Source organism: Haliotis rubra, unplaced genomic scaffold (assembly GCF_003918875.1).
Source record: "Haliotis rubra isolate DU_JTF1 unplaced genomic scaffold, ASM391887v1 Scf128, whole genome shotgun sequence".
In the NCBI taxonomy this organism is placed as follows: domain Eukaryota; kingdom Metazoa; phylum Mollusca; class Gastropoda; order Lepetellida; family Haliotidae; genus Haliotis; species Haliotis rubra.
In genome coordinates this window covers 1,437,026-1,456,723 of record NW_025765203.1, presented here as the reverse complement: position 1 = coordinate 1,456,723, position 19,698 = coordinate 1,437,026, and the positions used below count along the sequence as shown (strand labels likewise).

The 19,698-nt window shown below is 38.8% G+C and overlaps 1 protein-coding gene across 1 annotated transcript in view; it reads right to left on the bottom strand.

Moving 5' to 3' along the window:
* Window positions 1-14,686, bottom strand: part of LOC124266777 (transcription factor Dp-1-like) — a 29,774-nt gene extending 15,088 nt beyond the window's left edge. The window contains 2 exon segments of the mRNA XM_046701571.1: window positions 12,889-13,007; window positions 14,283-14,686. Coding sequence (XP_046557527.1) covers window positions 12,889-13,007; window positions 14,283-14,331 — 168 coding nt within the window. The 5' untranslated portion in view covers window positions 14,332-14,686.
* Window positions 14,687-19,698: the final 5,012 nt, after the last annotated feature.

Below are 19,698 nucleotides of genomic sequence, written 5' to 3'. Positions count from 1 at the left end.
GTTTGTTATTCAAATGTAGTCTCACATGATACAGAAAATGACAGACGATGTCAATAGAGGGGTGTACACGTAAATATTTAAATGATTAAGATGCAATGAAAAACATGATTCGACAAGTGGATGGAGGTAAAATTAACACTGTTGGACTCTGTATAAGTTATAACCAAGTATCCAGGGACAAAAACAGCACCAACTTATGACTTCAAAAATTCAAACAAATGTTTTGAAAAAGTCTAGACATTTCCAATCGGGTATATAAATAAAAAAAAGACTTCATTTATACTACACCTGTCATGAGCATGATCAATGATCTATTTCAACAACCTCCAAAACATATCAACATACATAAAATGTCATATCATAATAATCAAGTCATCATGTGATCATTTCATGAACAGCAGAAATAGATTTCATTTTCATTTTCACAAAATTGTTAAAGCATGACCGTTCTCATCTGAGAACTGCACAATGCCAATAAACATTCAAAACCATGAGCTGTCAAACAACAAAAACAGAAAGGAAAAGAAAAAGGCATGATAAATTCAAATATTAAACTCTAAAAACACATTTGGTAGCAACACACAAACCTCAAAAATCCACAAAATTCCTCAAAACCCCACAGCCTATCTGTCCATGTGCTATAAACACCAAGCAGCTTGTTGTCCAATGAATATGACATCTACTCCTTCCACAATCCAAGATGAAGGCCAAGTACATACAACAAGCAAGCCACCCCAGGTTGACCCGACAGTCTCGCCTTCATCTTGGGGCTTTCTTATTATAATCAGCGACAGGTGTTTCTCGCTTGGCCCAGTCAGTCACCGCTTCTGTGACCCCAGTTTATGTGTGATGGAATGAACAAAGAGACACCAGTCAGCTTTCAAAAGAACCACAGCTACAGCATTGGTTACTAGCTGTCGGTTGGAAATTCCCCTACCATGCTTGTTGAATCTCGGCAACAGAGACCAATGATCAACCCAATTCTTATTGATTGGCCATACCTTGGGTTATATTTCACCCACTCTAGAATGCTTCTAAGGATAGGCAGTGGCTTAGCATTTATATCATTTCTGGTTAAAAATTTGTTTTATTTTAAGAGCCGTGCATTGTATTACAAGTAAAGAAAGACGTCTGTTTGTACTGGCCACATTTCATAAGTCATCCATGAGACATTTTATACTGTTGACATTAAGCACTTGGTAATGCAACAGGTTTCAAAAACAAATAGCTATACATAGATTTTACCCTTTAGAAACTGAACTGAGGGAAAGTATGCTATTACAAACCATTGAATATTTTCGAATTCTGAACCACACTGTAAACATCCAAGATGAAACCTTTTATAACAAGTCCATAGTTTCAACAATAGGCCCTAAAGCCTCAGCTGCCTTTACAGAATCCCATGGAAAACAATTTGTCAAAACTGCAAATGTCCTGCTACATAGAAGGTAGGAAATATTTTAAGTTTTGTGAGCAACAGAGACTGACAAACACTGGAAACTTGACTGTCATTCAATCCCTGCATGTTTGAAATCCTATCCTTGCCCAATATTAAAGGAAGCATAGCTTCCTAACTCACTTCATCACTCACTTCCAGCAAACATCACCATCAAAATGACCAGGAGCACTGATATTCATTTACAAATGTCATACACATGGGTTTCCAACAACCAACTCACTCTGGTCGAATAGTCATGTGTGTATCCTTGCATCCAAACACCAGTGAAAGTTCAAAACATCATTTTCCTCCAATTTAGTGAGGATCTTTCTCTTTTCTAAGCTTCATGTTATAAAGACACAAAACATGCACATATTCGCATTCACCAATGAAACAAGACCCACATTCTTCTTTCCTTCATCACCACGTGTATCCATCCAAACTCCTACCCCATGACAACTTTCAAACAGAACCTGTGAGTCTACAGGGGGTAACCCAACAGCCTATTCCAGATTCAACAACCCCACAAATCCCCAAATTTCAAAATCCACATCCTACCTACCCTTCAAGCAGGAACCCAACTGACAGACTACAGTGAGATTTTCAACAGTCTCCACGTTGTCCCCACCAGCCGAGTGAGTGGCAAGCTATGTAATTAGGTGCAAGTGCCATTAGCAGTATTTGTGTTGATAAGCCCTGTCCAGATGAGCTCAGCAGCCACAGCAGCTACTCTCTCCATTGTCTCCTCCAACATCCGTCATGCACCAGTGACTGGTGATGATCCACACCAAACAATACAACTCTCCAGTCAAGCTTGCTTAGGACACACCAATTGCACTAAGGGTTGTTGGGTGGGATTAGTGTTAACTGGCCATAGTAAATTGGTGTTTTATAGGAGGCAATTAGGGAGTATAGTGAACTGTTGTTTCAAGTCCTTTTGCCAATTTTCAAATCTTGGACATATTTTCTCCCATCTTGATATACTTCAAATTCATTGGTGAGGATGTTCTGAAGCATATTAATTCATTATAAGATTGTCCACAGCCCTGCAGTAAGTACTGGCCACCTGTGGAGTTAATTGTCATCTCCTTTCTTGGTAACAGGTTACAGTGCTGTAACACTGTTGATTTGACTTAGTCCTTGTATCTTTCAACTCATGACTTCCTCTGAGACTTGAGCCACTGCTCCAAACCCACATCTAGCATCTTTCATTTTTGTCTTATGAGCTGAAGTAATAACAATCAATAAACTAAAATCTACTCCCAATGATGCTGAGACTCTGAGTGAGAGCAATGCACAGAGTAGTTGTCTCGAAGTTTTTAGTACAGAGTGTAATATTTCCCATTTCAACATTAACATACATTAACACAAGCCATTTACTTTCCTGAGTAAGCATAAAATACATGCAACCCATATTATACCAGTCAACTGAAGATGCAGATAAAGAACGGGAATATTATTTTATGATTCTTAAGGCTGTATTCCAATACATATCACAATATTTTCTTTAATTCTAAATTTTGAATTTTGAATTTGAAGCAATCTGAAACATCAGTGTATGAATTGATCAGTGAAGGATTTTACATATCTTTTAACATCAAAGTGACAGCAACACTTCAACTCCATAGGGCTTCTACAACAGCAAGTGGAGCTGTACAATCAATGTGAAGAAAATATCAATATTTAACTTTAAATAGTTTCACACAATGTAGGTATTTTTTCAATGAAAGTCAACCATTTGATTACTTGTGTGGATTTCCTTGTGTTGACTTTCCAGAAATTTAACAGAAGAAAATCATAGCTTGTTGATGCAAGAGTATGACTGACTGACTGACTGAGTTTGGTTTTACACCGCTTTTAGCAATATTCCAGCAATGGGCTTCACACATTGTACCCATGTGGGAATTCGAATCCGGGTCTTCGGCCAACGCTTTAACCACTAGGCTACCCCACCACACAGAAATTATGGTAAAGCACAAAAGGGATGTAAATGGGAATAAACCTCTATCTTTGTGATCTTGCATTCTGAAATTACAGAAACATTTGAAAGCATTTAACATGTGTATAACATTGAACACATGATACAAACTCTGTCTGGAATCATTTGATATACCTAGCACTACACAGTGAAATTTTGTGATATATGTTGTGGAAAGAATGAACCTCAATTTACCAGTATAACTGTAATGTTGCGCCCCCTTACTGAAGCACAGGTGGTCCTCACCTTCTTTCAGTTGCTATAACTTAACTTTTCAAAGTAACGTGCTTGTGACATCATTTAGCCACTACGTCCAACCAGTCAGTATAGTCCGTTTGGCTCAAAATCGGACCGGTGAATTGAACAGACTATAACGAAAAATAACTAACGATTGTATTTTAAGACTAAAATCAGGTGAAATGTCAAGTAAAATGAATAGATCAGCCATGAGACCGGCAAAGCACAAAAAACACTGAAAATTTAGCCTGGGGTCTTTTATTGCAGATTTACATCGATCTCATTCTCATGTCTGATAGCAGAAACACACACACATATCCCAAAGCACAATGAACTATCAAATATCTTTCTTCTGCTTTTAAATCTAGGTATTGTAAGACTGAGTGGGGAAAGTGTGTCAATAATTTGTATGTCTGCTAACTACAATGAGAGTATGATGAACACATTTGCAAGATCACTCTTTCGTAGGTCCAGGAAACAGTTAAAGCCTTCACCCTAGCCTAAGGACCAATGGCCCCTGTCTTTCCCAAATGCCCAGTCTTAACAAAGCACAGGCCCTATTTCCCTGTTTTGGGTGACTGGCCCCTTGTAAACATTCCCTGCTTATCAACACAGGCTGGTCTCATCCACACACACTAGATCAGGCTCTTTGTGTGGACTGATTTATACTGGACAATAAAGCTGGTTTCAGCCTGGGTCCAACCGTAACCTGATGTAACCGGTGTGGTCAACAGTTCATCCACAACTGGGTGTGACAAACACACTTCCAATGCCCCATCATCCTGTTTGAAGAAAAGGGGCTGTCCGTGTAATGCATTCTTTCAAATCTTTGTTTGAATGATCTGGAATCGTAACCTTTCAGCTAAGCTACCAACTGTTGCTGGTGATGAAAAAAATGATGGTTGTCTTTCAGAACCTTTCCACTTGAATAACATTTTACAACTGTACAGTTTTGTCCATTAAACTACAATAATTGAGTAATTGCTTGGAAAAGCAAGTGACCACTGGCCTGGCACAAAATGACCTATTTTTAAGGTGTCCTTGTGGAAGAGTGGAAACTCCAAGTTTTCAGAACATCAGTGTACGAAATATGGCCCAAACCCAGCCAGACATCAGGGCTGGTTACTTCAAAATGTTACCAGCCCAAAATGTATTTAAACAGACCAGACAATCCAAAGAAAGTAACTCAAGTTTAGTTACAATGAATAATTTTATAAACCTGAGAGATGTATTTACTACATGTTACATGGATAGGTGTCACTGTTTTAGTGATAATATATATACATTGTATGTCAACGCAGTGCTTTGAGATTGTGATACGATAGTTCAATGTGCAAACAGTAATTGTCAAGTCTATATGTAATGCTCAATTTGAAAAATAGATTTTAAGATATGGTGAATTTACTCATATATATGGAACATGTAATCTGAATTTTTTACCAGACCATCGGGCTGGCAAGCTGTAAATTTTGACCGTCCGTCAGAAATCTAGCCTGTCTTGGGCGGTTGGACAGGCCTTATTTCATACACTGAGAACATGCTGCAAAAACTGAGTTGTTTGTCTTGAATTGGTGATTTTACTTGAGATTGCATTGTCGGTTGTGTCAAACCTGTGATAACTCAAATAAGTAGGACCATCCAACTTCAACACAACAATGCCTGACTGTAAATCATTGATGGCAATGCTATATCAGTACAAATTTATCGAATATCAATTCTAATAACTCATTGGAACTGCAACGTTTACAATAAAATAGTTTTCAATAAATTCCAACGTGACCCGACAAAGATCTTGCAATCTCCTAAAGCTGATGCATATCATCTCCAACAAAAAGACAACCAAGTCAGTGCTGAAGTCAATCAAACTGCTGTTGAACCACAATAGTCTTAAAAACACCAAATTTAACACTGCACTGAGAGAGTTCACAGTTTGGGGAGGCAATCCCTTGCTCCTTGACTCTGTTCAAGGGCAATAGTCTGTAGTCACGAATGTCTGTTCAAATGGATTACATTCTCCTAATCCGGGGCCTCATATTTCATCCATAAACCAGACTCATTAGCTAACTGGTAATGCAGAAGTAATGGCAGTCCCTAATTAAATAGATTTGTCTGACAAAGGCTATTCTTGCCCTGTTAATATAAACAGATCTGATTGTGACACATGTAACAAGCTCAACCACAAAAGAAAATCTTGTTTTTCAATACTGTCTGTATGTCTTATTTAGAAACACAATAAGTCTGAGCTTTCAAAAGATTGTTGCTGAAAGAACCCAAACCAGTACCCTTCTGCTCTATCCACTTCACCACAGAGGTAGCCCATAGGCAGCCCATAAAGTGTAAAAACAGAATAAAATATATTCCTTTTGAACAAACATTAGTTCTCAAGTGACACCTTCAGAATATTGGGTTCCTTGGTTGACAAGCAGGGTAGGTTGTTTAGTTTAATGCATTTCCAGCTATGTGGAATTCGTACATTTTTTCTGCTTAAGTGGAAACTTTGCAAGGGATTTATTTGTGAGTGTGTGAGAAAATGTTGCTATCTAGTCTTGACCAAACAAACCAGTGTTTGACAGCATGAGCGACATACGAAAACCTAAACAAGCAATCAACAAAGACTGATCACTTATCCCTCTTTATACTGGAATACTGGGGGCCTATTCTTTCCTTGACCCTCAATGGATTGTTTTCATTCTGAAAGTTATTAACAGTGTATTGTGAATCACAAACAATCCCGAAAGCGGTGCTGTGGTCAGATGAAAGGTTGTACTGACCAGACCTATAATGTGATGTCCACCACAGATCTTTGTGCAGCAGTAGTGAGCATTATGACCTGATTTTAATGCTACAGGAATCACAAATAACTTCGCTTCATAAACACTTTAGCCCAGCAAGCATAGTCAGTCAAAACGTGCAGGAAGTAAAGTCCAGTTTAGTTCCTGGTCAGACTGGACAAGACAGCAGCTTTCAACATTTGTCGGTCCACTAACTGAATTTAATATGTGGTCAGACTTGTTAGTGTAAAAATTGGTTGTCTCAATCAGTTAACGCTTAACCAAGTTAACATGGTGAGGTGATATAAATAATCACCTTGAATGAAAGTATGAGTCAGAATATTTCGAAAGGATGGTACACAGACTTTATATTCATAGCACCACCTAGCTCTCAGTTGACACTTGTCCACCATTTAGCTGGCAGGGATTAAATGTCAAGATCACTCTAAGTATATTGGTTTGCTATGTACACAATCTCTACATTATAGTCAATATTTGCTTAATCACATCATTGGTAAATCTTTGTGAATGACCATGACTCAACACAACTTTAATGACTTTTCCAAATATGTGTTTCACATGTTTTTTTTAGAATGTACAAGTTTTCTAAATACAGCATGAAAGTCAGGAAGTTCATGTTATAAGATGTCCCTAGAGCTTGTACCTTCTAGTACTACATGAGCAGACCTCAAGTGGTTTTTTTTCATAAGATACAAAACTTGGGGTTGACAGAACTTACTGGAATCATGAGGGTCCCGTAAATAATGACATGGTGTTGTATTCTGTACTGCAAAATTTAATACCTGCAGGACCTTTATATTTCTTGTCAAGAATTAAGAAAAGTGAATACACCCTGTCTCCCTCAGGTGCAACAAGAAGAAAAGTAGAAGGAGAGTATTGAAAGGTTTTAAAGTTCTGCTCCGGAAAAGAGCACTACCACCAATTTCAGGCTTAGTCAAACTTGTAGCCATGGAAACGCCAAAATTTTTTTATTCAGAATTCCAAAACTACCAAAAGGCACCAGTACACCACCAGACCAATCTATGTGCCAAGTTTGGTGAAGAAATAGTGAACGGTTTTAGAGTTCAGCTCCGGAAAAGAGCACTATCACCAATTTCAGGCTAAGTCGAACTTGTTGCCATGGAAATGCCAAAAATATTTTATTCAGAATTCCAAAACTACCAAAAGGCAACAGTACACACCATCAGACCAATCTATGTGCCAAGTTTGATGAAGAAATAGTGAACGGTTTTAGAGTTCAGCTCCGGAAAAGAGCACTACCACCAATTTCAGGCTAAGTCAAACTTGCTGCCATGGAAATGCCAAAAATATTTTATTCAGAATTCCAAAACTACCAAAAGGCACCAGCACACCACCAGACCAATCTATGTGCCAAGTTTGGTGAAGAAATAGTGAACGGTTTTAGAGTTCAGCTCCGGAAAAGAGCACTACCACCAATTTCAGGCTAAGTCAAACTTGTTGCCATGGAAATGCCCAAAATATTGTATTCAGAATTCCAAAACTACCAAAAGGCACCAGCACACCACCAGACCAATCTATGTGCCAAGTTTGGTAAAGAAATAGGGAACGGTTTTAGAGTTCAGCTCCGGAAAAGTGTACTACCACCAATTTCAGGCTAAGTCGAACTTGTTGCCATGGAAACGCCAAAAATGTTTTATTCAAAATTCCAAAACTACCAAAAGGCACCAGTACACCACCAGATCTATCTATGTGCCAAGTTATCTGCAAATAGCAAAAGGCACCGCTTCAAGATCTGCCTCACATATCTGCCAAGTTTTACTGAAAGATATTAAGAAGTTTTTGAGATGTGCACCGGAAACGAAACCTACCCCTCCCTTTTGAAACTAAGTCTGAATCGTTTCCATGGAAACCAAGAAAAATAAAAATGACAAGAAGACAAAGTCATCAATACCCCAATGGCAAAATACTCTTCATGATTATGTCTACGAGTTATGATTATGTCAAATATTTAGGTGTGTATATAGAAAAGTGGATGGAGAGTATTGAAAGGTTTTTAAAGTTCTGCTCCAGAAAGGAGCACTATCACCAATTTCAGTCTATGTCAAACTTGTTGCCATGGAAATCCCCAAAATATTTTATTCAGAATCCAAAACTACCAAAAGGCACCAGTACACCACCAGATCTATGTATGTGCCAAGTTTGGTAAAGAAACATTGAACGGTTTTAGAGTTCTGATCCGAAAAACTGCACTACCACTTATTTCTGTTTTAGTCAAACTTGTTGCCATGGAAATGCCAAAAATATTTTATTCAGAATTCCAAAACTACCAAAAAGGCACCAGTACACCACCAGACCAATCTATGTGTCAAGTTTGGTGAAGAAATAGTGAATGGTTTTAGGAAAAGAGCACTATCACCAATTTCAGGCTAAGTCGAACTTGTTGCCATGGAAATGCCCAAAATATTTTATTCAGAATTCCAAAACTACCAAAAGGCACCAGTACATCACCAGATCTATCTATGTGCCAAGTTTGGTAAAGAAATAGTGAACGGTTTTAGAGTTCAGCTCCGGAAAAGTGTACTACCACCAATTTCAGTCTAAATCAAACTTGTTGCCATGAAAATGCCAAAAATATTTTATTCAGAACTCAAAAACTACCAAAAGGCACCAGGACACATCCAGATCTATTTAAGTGCCAAGTTTGGTGAAGAAATATTGAACGGTTTTAGAGTTCAGCTCCGGAAAAGAGCACAACCACCAATTTCAGGCTAAGTCAAACTTGTTGCCATGGAAAAGACGAAATATTTTATTCAGAATTCCAAAACTACATGCTGGGGGGATAAAAATTAAAAATTTCAGTTCCGAAACCAATCACTTTGCTATCTCAACTCCCCATTGTGTATACTACTACTTGTGGGTGGCGAGTCTGTGTTACTGAAGGCATTTAAAGGAGAAACATCTTTGGTATTATCAGAACTATGACTACTATATTTAATAATATGTGAAAGTTCAATCTGAAAGGCTGAAATAGCGAATTCAGAAGCATTAGGCAGGGGAAGTTGGGATGCTGACATTCATCCAAGTGATCTAAAATATTTGTGAGAGTCATTGACTTACAAACTATTAAGCCCATCTATATGACTGCACCCAATGTCCCACTGAGCATAATACAGTGTTCGCGAATAGTGTCTGACCCTCTGACAAATCTGGCAGATTCGCCAACGGTCCGATAGAAGTCTACAACCCACCGGCCCCAGTGTCTGACTGTATATTTCACAATGACTTTGACTGAAGTTGTTATATGTGACATGTGACACTTGTTTGCTGTTTATTTTATCTTAATTTTTCTTATGTTTGTTAATAATTTCAATGCCAATTATAAGAAATGTTAAATCTGAAATATGTGTTTAATTTTGTTCCATGGGTCCTGTGAATTTTCAATGGGTCAGACAGACATCTTAAACTTACAGGACCCAATGTCCTGTTACTTTGAAACACCATTCGTGAACACTGATAATATTATCAGTCAGATACGGAACGTGCACGTGAGACGGCCTATCGGCTCTTGTACGTGAGATGGGTGCGCTCCGCGGTACTAACTGAAAAATAGTAAATCCAGTAAAATCCCCAAACGTGGTGGTTACTTGACAGTCGTGAATAAAGAGGTTTCTCGATCTTTGATTTCACGCTTTCGTCATTTGCTCTGACGAGATTACAAAGGATGAACCTTGTATTCTGCAAGTTGTAAAGTTTATTATTTATCATCATATGCCAATCAACAAAGCTGCTGTCTCAGCAGAGCACTGGAGATGGGTTGTGACCTTGACATTGCTCGTGTGGTGCACACCCTGAACTTGAAATATCAGTTCAAACTGCTTGCCTTGATGAGGTACTATTGAAGTACTATCACAACAGTGAATACAGCCTCAAAACTTAAAGGCAATCCTCAAAGCCAGGATTAGGAACAGAACTCAGTGGTGACTTATTAGGAACAGCATTGCTGGTGTCCTTCACACCAAATTCACTTCCACAGTCCTTGTAATTTCTGGGCGGATGTGGATGCAAAACTGTAACCCATAACTTATAAGAATTCCCCAGGCCCATTTGGAAAGAGTCCATGGCAGAAAGATGTCTTCTGCCAACTTGTGAGACATGTAAGAAAAATCACTGGTATTCATTGTCACATTCAAAAAAAAACTTCACGTAGTCCAATTTGGCTGCTAAATATGTTGATTGGTCGTGTACCTTGTTTCTCATGACATATGAACATAACAATAACAAACAGATTTTCAACAATGTCAGTAAATACATTTCATATCATAGCTGACATTGATAAATGAGAACACACAACATAACCTGAAACATTTAACAGCCCAAATAGTGTTAACACAAGCAAATCTAAAGCCTGAAATTCTACTACAGGGCTCGATATAAGATATGTTAACCTACTTAACTCATAACTAGGTTGCACTTTGTAATATTGGGTTCCACAAGTGCAAGGAACAAAGCACTAAATCGAGCCCTGTACTATCCCTTAGGACACTTACAAAATAATAAACTGTAAAGAGCTGGGTTAGAATCAATGTTCAGCAACCCATGCTTTTCATAAGGGGTGACTAACAGGATCGGGTGCTCAGACTCACTGACTTGGCTGATGTTTGTCATCATATCCCCACTGTGTGGATTGAAGACCTTTGTCATATTGCTGTAACTTAGCTTAGCCCCACGTTAAACAAAAAACACAACAACTATAATACAAGAAGACAAAGTCATCAATATCCCCCGCAATGGCAAAATACTCTTCATGATTATGTCTACGAGTTATGATTATGTCAAATATTTAGGTGTGTATATAGAAAAGTGGAAGGAGAGTATTGAACGGTTTTTAAAGTTATGCTCCAGAAAGGAGCACTATCACCAATTTCAGTCTAAGTCGAAATTGTTGCCATGGAAACGCCAAAAATATTTTATTCAGAATTCCAAAACTACCAAAAGGCACCAGTACACCATCAGATCTATCTATGTGCCAAGTTTGGTGAAGAAATAGTGAACGGTTTTAGAGTTCTGCTCCGGAAAAGAGCATTACCACTAATTTCATTCGAAGTCGAACTTGTTGCCACGGAAAAGCCAAAAATATTTTATTCAGAATTCCAAAACTACCAAAAGGCACCAGTACACCACCAGATCTATCGATGTGCCAAGTTTGGTGAAGAAATAGTGAACGGTTTTAGAAGTCTGCTCCTGAAAATTGTACTACCACTAATTTCATTCTAAGTCGAACTTGTTGCCATGGAAACGCCAAAAATGTTTTATTCAAAATTCCAAAACTACCAAAAGGAGTCCATTTTAATACCCCCCGCAAAACGCGTTGCGGGGGATAATAAGATGGGCCAGCAGGCTAGTACCATAATGCAAGCAGACCATACAACAGTGATGATTTCATAAACCTACATCATGAATTAAGGTACATTGTGGCAACTTCAACAGGAACTGCAGATCTGCTCTTTTAAGAAATCTCTGATCATTGGTCATCCTGGATTATCCAGTGTATCAAGTCTGTATTTTAATATGACATATACCCTGGACCTATTTACTTCCATAATATATGATTTCACATGCTCCAGCACTCTTCTCTTTGAGTATGGAACCCTGTTCAATTCTTTGGTTTGAAATCAACCACAAATCAAAATGCCTCATCAAAATGTGTAAATGGAGATGACCTAATGTCAATATTGCAGCCTTGTTTGAGGAAGCTGTTTAGATATTTAAACCTCTTTGAAGCTGCGTAATTAGAAAACATATTTTAAATGTCATATCCCTCATCTGGTCAGATACACTCTGATTGGTCAGCAGATGAAATGTTGTTTAGAAGTGACCAATCACTGATAAAGGATGTCCTCAGATATTCATTCAGTCGTAGTGAGAACTAATCTTTGATTTGAATGAGATTGTCACCCCGGTTGATATGCAAGGCCACGGTCACAAATTTGACAGATAAAGAGACATCCACAAGTTATCCGCAGGGGTGGAAATAACTTTAAAATTGCTAGTGTACTCTGGTACAGTGGCACATGTAAAATCACTTGCCCTGATAATTTTTCCACTATACCGGCCGTTTTCTTGTTGATTTTTTAAATAAACAACATAATTAACATTGGAATATCAACTGGACACCGGTACAGTGTGATATACAAATTTGCTTGCCCGACAGAAAAAAACACTGGACTCGGGCGTCGGGCAATGGGTCATTTCCACCCCTGTTATCCTGCCATCAAATTTGAACAATATCAACCAACTTTGCTTTATACTGACAACAAATGGACAACTACAGAGTTACTCATTGTAACTCTGCCTCCTGCAGGCATCAAATAACATTGCATCCTGCAGCTAACAAATAAATATGTCTGCATGACACCATTTTGGACTGGCCTTATTATTGATGTTAATTTAAATACTGTCAAGGTCAAAGGTAAAATATCTACCTCTTTAGCATAGCTCTCCAAGCCTGTATCCTTGTAGAACTTTGTAAGATCATCCTTGAGCTCCAGACTTCCTGACTTGGTTGGAGTGACTGCAGTTAGTTTCACTGGACTGGCTTGACCTACCAACAGAGCATAACATGTACTGATGACATAAATGGGGTGGGGAAATGCATACTTATCAGCATCACAGTAAATATTGCTTTACTTCACTTCATGTACAGTGCATTAACCCAAATCAGATTGGCAACATTACAAGCCAGTGAAACCATACTCCAAACCTCCTCTGGTCTTCAATCTTGAATCTTTATTATTTTACTTTTCATAATATTCCATACTCTAGATTCTATACACAGGATAGAAACATAAACATTCAACATAAGGCCTGTAGTCATGTCAGAAATGTAGAATTATGCAGCACACACTGGCAGGTTTATCTAGGTGATCACCAGCACCCAGTATAAACATTAACAGTAAACCATGAATGATTGATTGGACAAAATTACTTCGCTTTTAAATCCTGATAAAAATATCAAGTTCTACAGATGCCATCCAATATACTGGGAATCCTCTAACAATATCAAGCTCAAACCAAATTATTAAAGTTGCAATTATGCTACATCATGCTAAACTCTTCAAATGATAACATGTTATATTTGGGATTACACTTTCTTTGTAAAGTACACATTCTAGTACTTTTGTTGGGTTGAATCCCATCCGGGATTTGAACCCACACCCTCAGAGTCAGGCACCTAATCGCCACCACACAAAGTCAGACGTCTAGACCACTCAGCCACCGCAGCTTCCACACCCTGATCTTCAAATGATCACGCTTGCATCTATTCTGGCATAACAATTTCGGCAGGGCTCTGCCTGTAATGTCATTAACATGTAAATCTCACTGATTTGTCACTGTGTATATAAGGCATAGAGTGTCCGTTTCCTAACTAGCTGGGAAGCCGGAGGTGGACAACAGTGACATAACATCAGCTGTTGATCATACACGTGTATACAAAGGTGCTCCTCCTATATTTGGGCTAATTCACTGCCAATGAATGACCAATACTTGGTAAACCTGCCATCTTATGATTCATTATCTCATAAGATGCACGAATACTGTAGGTTTTGAACAGCTTTTAAAATGTATGCACACCGATTTGTCACATGGCAATAGAAGGATGACATGCTTGTTGATCAGATTCAAGTCGAGGTCACTTCAGGACGTCAGTGCTTAGTAAGCGAAATACGTGTATGTATTTTACATATCTGTCATACAGATAAATCAAACGATCAACTCTCGACTCAAATGATCATTAACGGTCATGCAAATTAGCATAGTATTGACTGTTGCAACCATTTTTCAAAGCAAAATACAGATTCTATAAATTCTCTTTTACCGTCATCAACCCAGAGGCTGGCGAGCGTCGTATTCGAACTAGCAGACATCTCCTGGCGATCGAGGTCACTTGCTTGACAAGCGATTACCCCTCCTCCTTGTGCACTACACAACGATCAACAATAATATCTCATTAACTCGAAAACTGTCCCAATTGACAGGGTATCTTGTTTAAATTTCACTAACAAAATGGCGACCGATCACCACTTGATCAGGCTTTTCTTTGATCCGTTAACATACATATCGTAGTCAGGCTGCCATCTGGACCCATTGGTCACACCAATCACGTCCAAAGATCAAACGGTTCCCATTTCGGGAACCTGATCGAATACGTTATGTTTTGATCGCTTATTCTGACTTCGATAAACTTCACTCATTTCCCCAACAAAACGATCTTGGCGGCGTCCGCCATAACTCTGCATTGATTGGCTGAAGAAGCCATGTGACTAGCAGGTGCGCTTGCGCACTGGTTAAAATCTGAGGTCAAAGTTGACAAATAGTTATTGGAAAACAAAGCATATCGACCGGATATGCAATAAAAATCGTTTTTTTGTCACTCCACAGATGTTAACAATCAAAAGTATATGGACTTTCCACAATCTGACGCCAAGGTTAAGTGATCCAATGCAAAGAGTATGGCTAAATCTTCCGTGTAACCATTATATGTTGTAAATTCCGATGCGCCACAAAGAGACTTGTGGATCCCACGATCTCGCCAGTCTTCACTGACATTTTCGCGGTTTCAGGAGCGTGCATGTAATGTTTCAAACATAAATATGCATTTTCAAAGGAATTTTAGGTTCAATAGACTGAAACATAATCAATTTGCTCAAATATACCTATAAATAAACACGCGTTTTTCCGCAATGCATTTTTCTTCATGCTGTTGATGCATTCCACGACATACCGGCCGGCACATGGAAGGAAATACAAGAGATATCAAATTTCTGAAAACATTTTGTTGTCTCCCCACAACTCTTGTATCTTTGAGTGTGTAAATCAGCAGCAATGAATGTATTTTATAGGCATATGGTACTCAGATGAGGTGTAACCCTTGTATACTATTGAAGACAATTTAAAATAAACAAGCCTACTAAAACAAAAAGATACGTTGAGATAAGAAAATGGTTTTCTATTTTTTACAGGAAAGTCTAGTAACCCATTTAAGAAATAACGACAATTTCGAGCAAAATGGCATATGTACTATGGTTGTATCCAAAGCAAAATGTCGTTTGGTCGCTCAGACCAGTATTACAGTTAAACGACAAAGTCTGTTGAATGTGGAAGAAAGTGCATTGTCTGTGACGTTTTATTACATCCGCGAGCAATGGCGCAGTACTGACACAAAGAACACAATCGGGGGAATCGCGATATCGAAAGTCTATCGTCGGAGATACTGTCACACCTAAGGGACGTAACTCAGCAACTTGTGGTGTTTCAGACGACAGAGTCACCGCTGCAGAACGCACGATTAAACGACATCTTTGAGATCCAACATCCTTGAACTGACAGTCTGCATCTGTACACCTAGCCATGCTCCAAGGCTGTACTGAATGCTGAGCCCATCTATGTATAGTAATTCAATCCTTCAGAGAGGCAAGTCTAGATAAGCTGACAGTTGCAGGACGCCAGAATACAGAGGAATACATGTATAATTATTATATATATTTTAGAAATTATCATTTAAACTATTAATTATTACCTTAGAGACTTGTGCAAGTCTACTGTACACCATACAACCCACCCTACACACAGGTCGCGGAGCCGTGCCTGTACTAGACTAACGCTCAGTCTCTGAATATATATACTATTCCATAAAATGAAACGCATAACCCAGAAATCTGTTGCGAAAATGTTGTATTTTCAAACATGTATAACTCGTCCACAAATAGAGTTTAGTACATGAATCTTTACATCAATTTAGAAGAAGGAAATGTCTATACAAATTGTATACTCCCTAGGGAGTTGAGATTGATAATACGATGTGCCGTTGAGATTGACATCCAATGATCGAGGGACAAATACCAGCGCCTTGAGCATGCACCAGTTGCGTGGATATGTGCGCTATATAAATATACTATAATACTAATAATATACAACCAAGTGGATAATTTTAGATAACGGAGACGTTGAGCGCGATGGCGACGACGTAGCACGGTCCCGGCGTCGGGTCTCCGGGCTCTCAGTCCAGTCTCTCTCAACCTGTTCCGTACAGTTTGACCGGATATCCTCCGAAGTCCAGGTACCCTGGCTGCTGGGTGTGATGCTGGATGGGTGTGATGATGATTTTTATGGAGAAGCATATACAATGTGAATGTTACCACTTCTATACTTAACATTCAGGTGTGGTCCAATTGTCAAACAGATCTGTGTTTGATTCCCCGTCGTGATGTTGCTCGAAAAAACGTAGTACATTCTGCTCACTCACCCACATGAATATTCAGTACGCTGTTGTGATCGCTGCAGCTGACGAAACGAAAAAATGATAACACTTAATTTGTTTCTGTAGCATAACCATCGCCATCACAAGTGAATAGTTGCCACATTGGCGGGAATACGTAATTGCCATCCGGAACAAGCTTTACGGAAAAAATATTTGACACCCTTTCTGTCAAAACTGGCATATATGTATAAACAGGGAGGAGTGTGATCTACAACCCAAATGGTACACACTCACAACTTTTGGCCTTTTTCTTTTTATGTTTTCGTCTTTCATATTTTAACTAAATGTTTCAAACAAAACTATTTTCTGAATGTTTACAGGAAGCCATTTCACGTATGGTAAAGTATGTATGTAGTTTGATATTGATTCACACATAAATAACACATTAAATCATATTTATTAATGCAGTGAAATAGTTATTGGTGACCGATAGTATTTCGGTAAGTCCTATTTGTTGCTTAACGTCGAGTAAGAGGCAATCGGGTGGTGGTATCCCAGTTGCGAATATCGATGCTCATAATGTTGATCACCGGATTGTCTGGTCCAGACTATTATTTAGAGACAACCGTCACGCTGGGATATTGCTGAATGCGGCGTTAAAAAACAACCAACCAAACAAAAAAACCAATTTATTGTCGCTCTCAGCATTCTTCAAACGGTTGCCTGGAAATAGCGGAATCCATCCAGTTATTGGTATTGTGACTTTGTCCATTGCCCGACCAACCACTTTAAAAAATGGCCTCTGACAACAAGCGTTAGTTGCTGGGACTAATTAATATTCAAATCCTGAATCCGATAACAAAACTTTGAAAGAATATTAAGGAACCCATAATGAAATTTATGGTCAGTTAAATGACACATACCTGTTGTGTTTAGTTCATTGCATATATTTTAGTTTTTATGTGTTTTGAATCTACAATTACATGTTGTAAACAGAAAAAGTTGTTCCATGAAAGGCACTATAAAATATCGCAAAACAAGATCGGTAACAAGGATTTTATGAGCGTTTCCATCATTACTCGTTTTGTTGCTGTTTGCTTTCGCTGAACGTCTCCACCAGCTATAGTTGCAGCTGTAGGCCGACGGTATGTATGTAATCGATCAGACAATCCAGTGGTTGATATCATGAGAATCCGTCCACTACATTAGGATACGAGCCTGGTCCACAAAATAAGGATCCGAGCATGACTACCCCTCCCATTTAGTTGCCTCTTGCCAGCATATTATGTTGTTTATTGGTGGAGTCCAATGATTCTCACCAGAATCCACTAACACAGGTTTAGGGAGACAACGATGTTTTGTAATGTTGCTGTATTGCCGTGCTATAGTACACTAATGGTAAAGACCTTTTGGTGTGTTTTTTCATTATTTTTTTGGGTTGTGATATAGGATGATTTGGCATAAATATTTGTATTTACTTTCACTGCTTTCATTACCTTTGCTAACTTTTTGGAGAAAAAAATATACATAAAGCCAGGTAACATCACACTGATTACTTACAATATATGCCTTTGTTTGGACATTTCTCATTATCCTATTCAGATGATAAACATTAAAAAGCTGAAATATCTCGGGAAATAACCAATTAAACACAAATGTATTTTATAATTATAGATTGTAAACTTATGTATAGCAAATATCACGGTGATTAAAATGACGCATACCAATTGCTTGCTGTGTATGTAAAATGTAGGTAATTGAAAAATAATTTTGTCAAAAAGCACCTCCGACGGGACTCGAACCCGCAATCCCCGGCTTTCACTCAGTGTCACCAGTCCGGCTTAGGAGGCCGATGCCTTATCCATTAGGCCACGGAGGCTACAAGGAAACCGAGGTAAATTTAACAGTATCATTCGTACATATACTTACGAAGCGGTGAATAACAAACGTGTATGAACAATGAACAGGTGTTTCAACAGCTGGGGAGTTATTAAAGACATGCCTTTGTTGGGCAGTATTGATAGTTGCTGTGCGCAACTGAGAGCGCTACTGCAATTGACTCAAAGGCGCTTGGCAGATCGCTCAGTATCCCTTTTCGGTGCCGATCGTTAGCTGGTTGTCTGCAACTCTATGCCAACGTGAACGAGTGAAAATTGAAATCTTCAAGTCTCAACGATGTTATTTGTCTGAACTCAGTATTAAAACAAATTATTCATCACCGAAATACCTACAACTATATTTATGTGAAGGAATAAATGTTTTACACCAAGTTTTGCAATATTCCAGCCGGGGCGGGGGATATCCGAAATGGGCTCGACATTGTACCCAGATGGGGAATCGAACCCGCGCCGCGATCTTCGGATGCTTTAACCACCGCCCTTCCCCACCGCCCTTCTCATGTCTAATGTGGACAGACTATTTACGACGTATTTGACCTTTTAGAAGCTCACAATTGCACCGTCACTTTTCATGGAAGCTAGCTAGTGTACTACAGTTGGGACAAATATATAATATTCCATTGTATTTCTGAGTGGCTTTTGCTTACAGTCAGTCAAAATAATCCATAATAGGAAAATGAACCTCTATGCGCTATAGCCCCATTCTTTATACTTACAAGAAAGTTAATCAAATCTCAACATGTAAAATCATCGATGTTTTGTTAATAACATGCTAAGCAAATTTGGGTATGAACATGTATTTTGTAGGATGAGATGGTTGTGCGACTGTTAACCTTGAACCTCGCAATCAGCTGAGGCTGTAAATGATCAAGGAGCCGAGACAAAAGACTCTGGGTGGTTCGGAAACATACTGTTTCCCGTGAAGATCCGGGTTAGAATATTGATCTTCAGTAAACCATGATTGTCGTAAGAGGCGACTAACAGGATTGGGTGGTCAGGCTCGCTGACTTGGTTGACACATGTCACCGGTTCCCAATTGCGCAGATCGATGCTCATGCTGTTGATCACTGGATTGTCTGGTCCAGATTCAATTATTTACAGACCGCCGCAATACAGCTAGATATTGTTGAATGTGG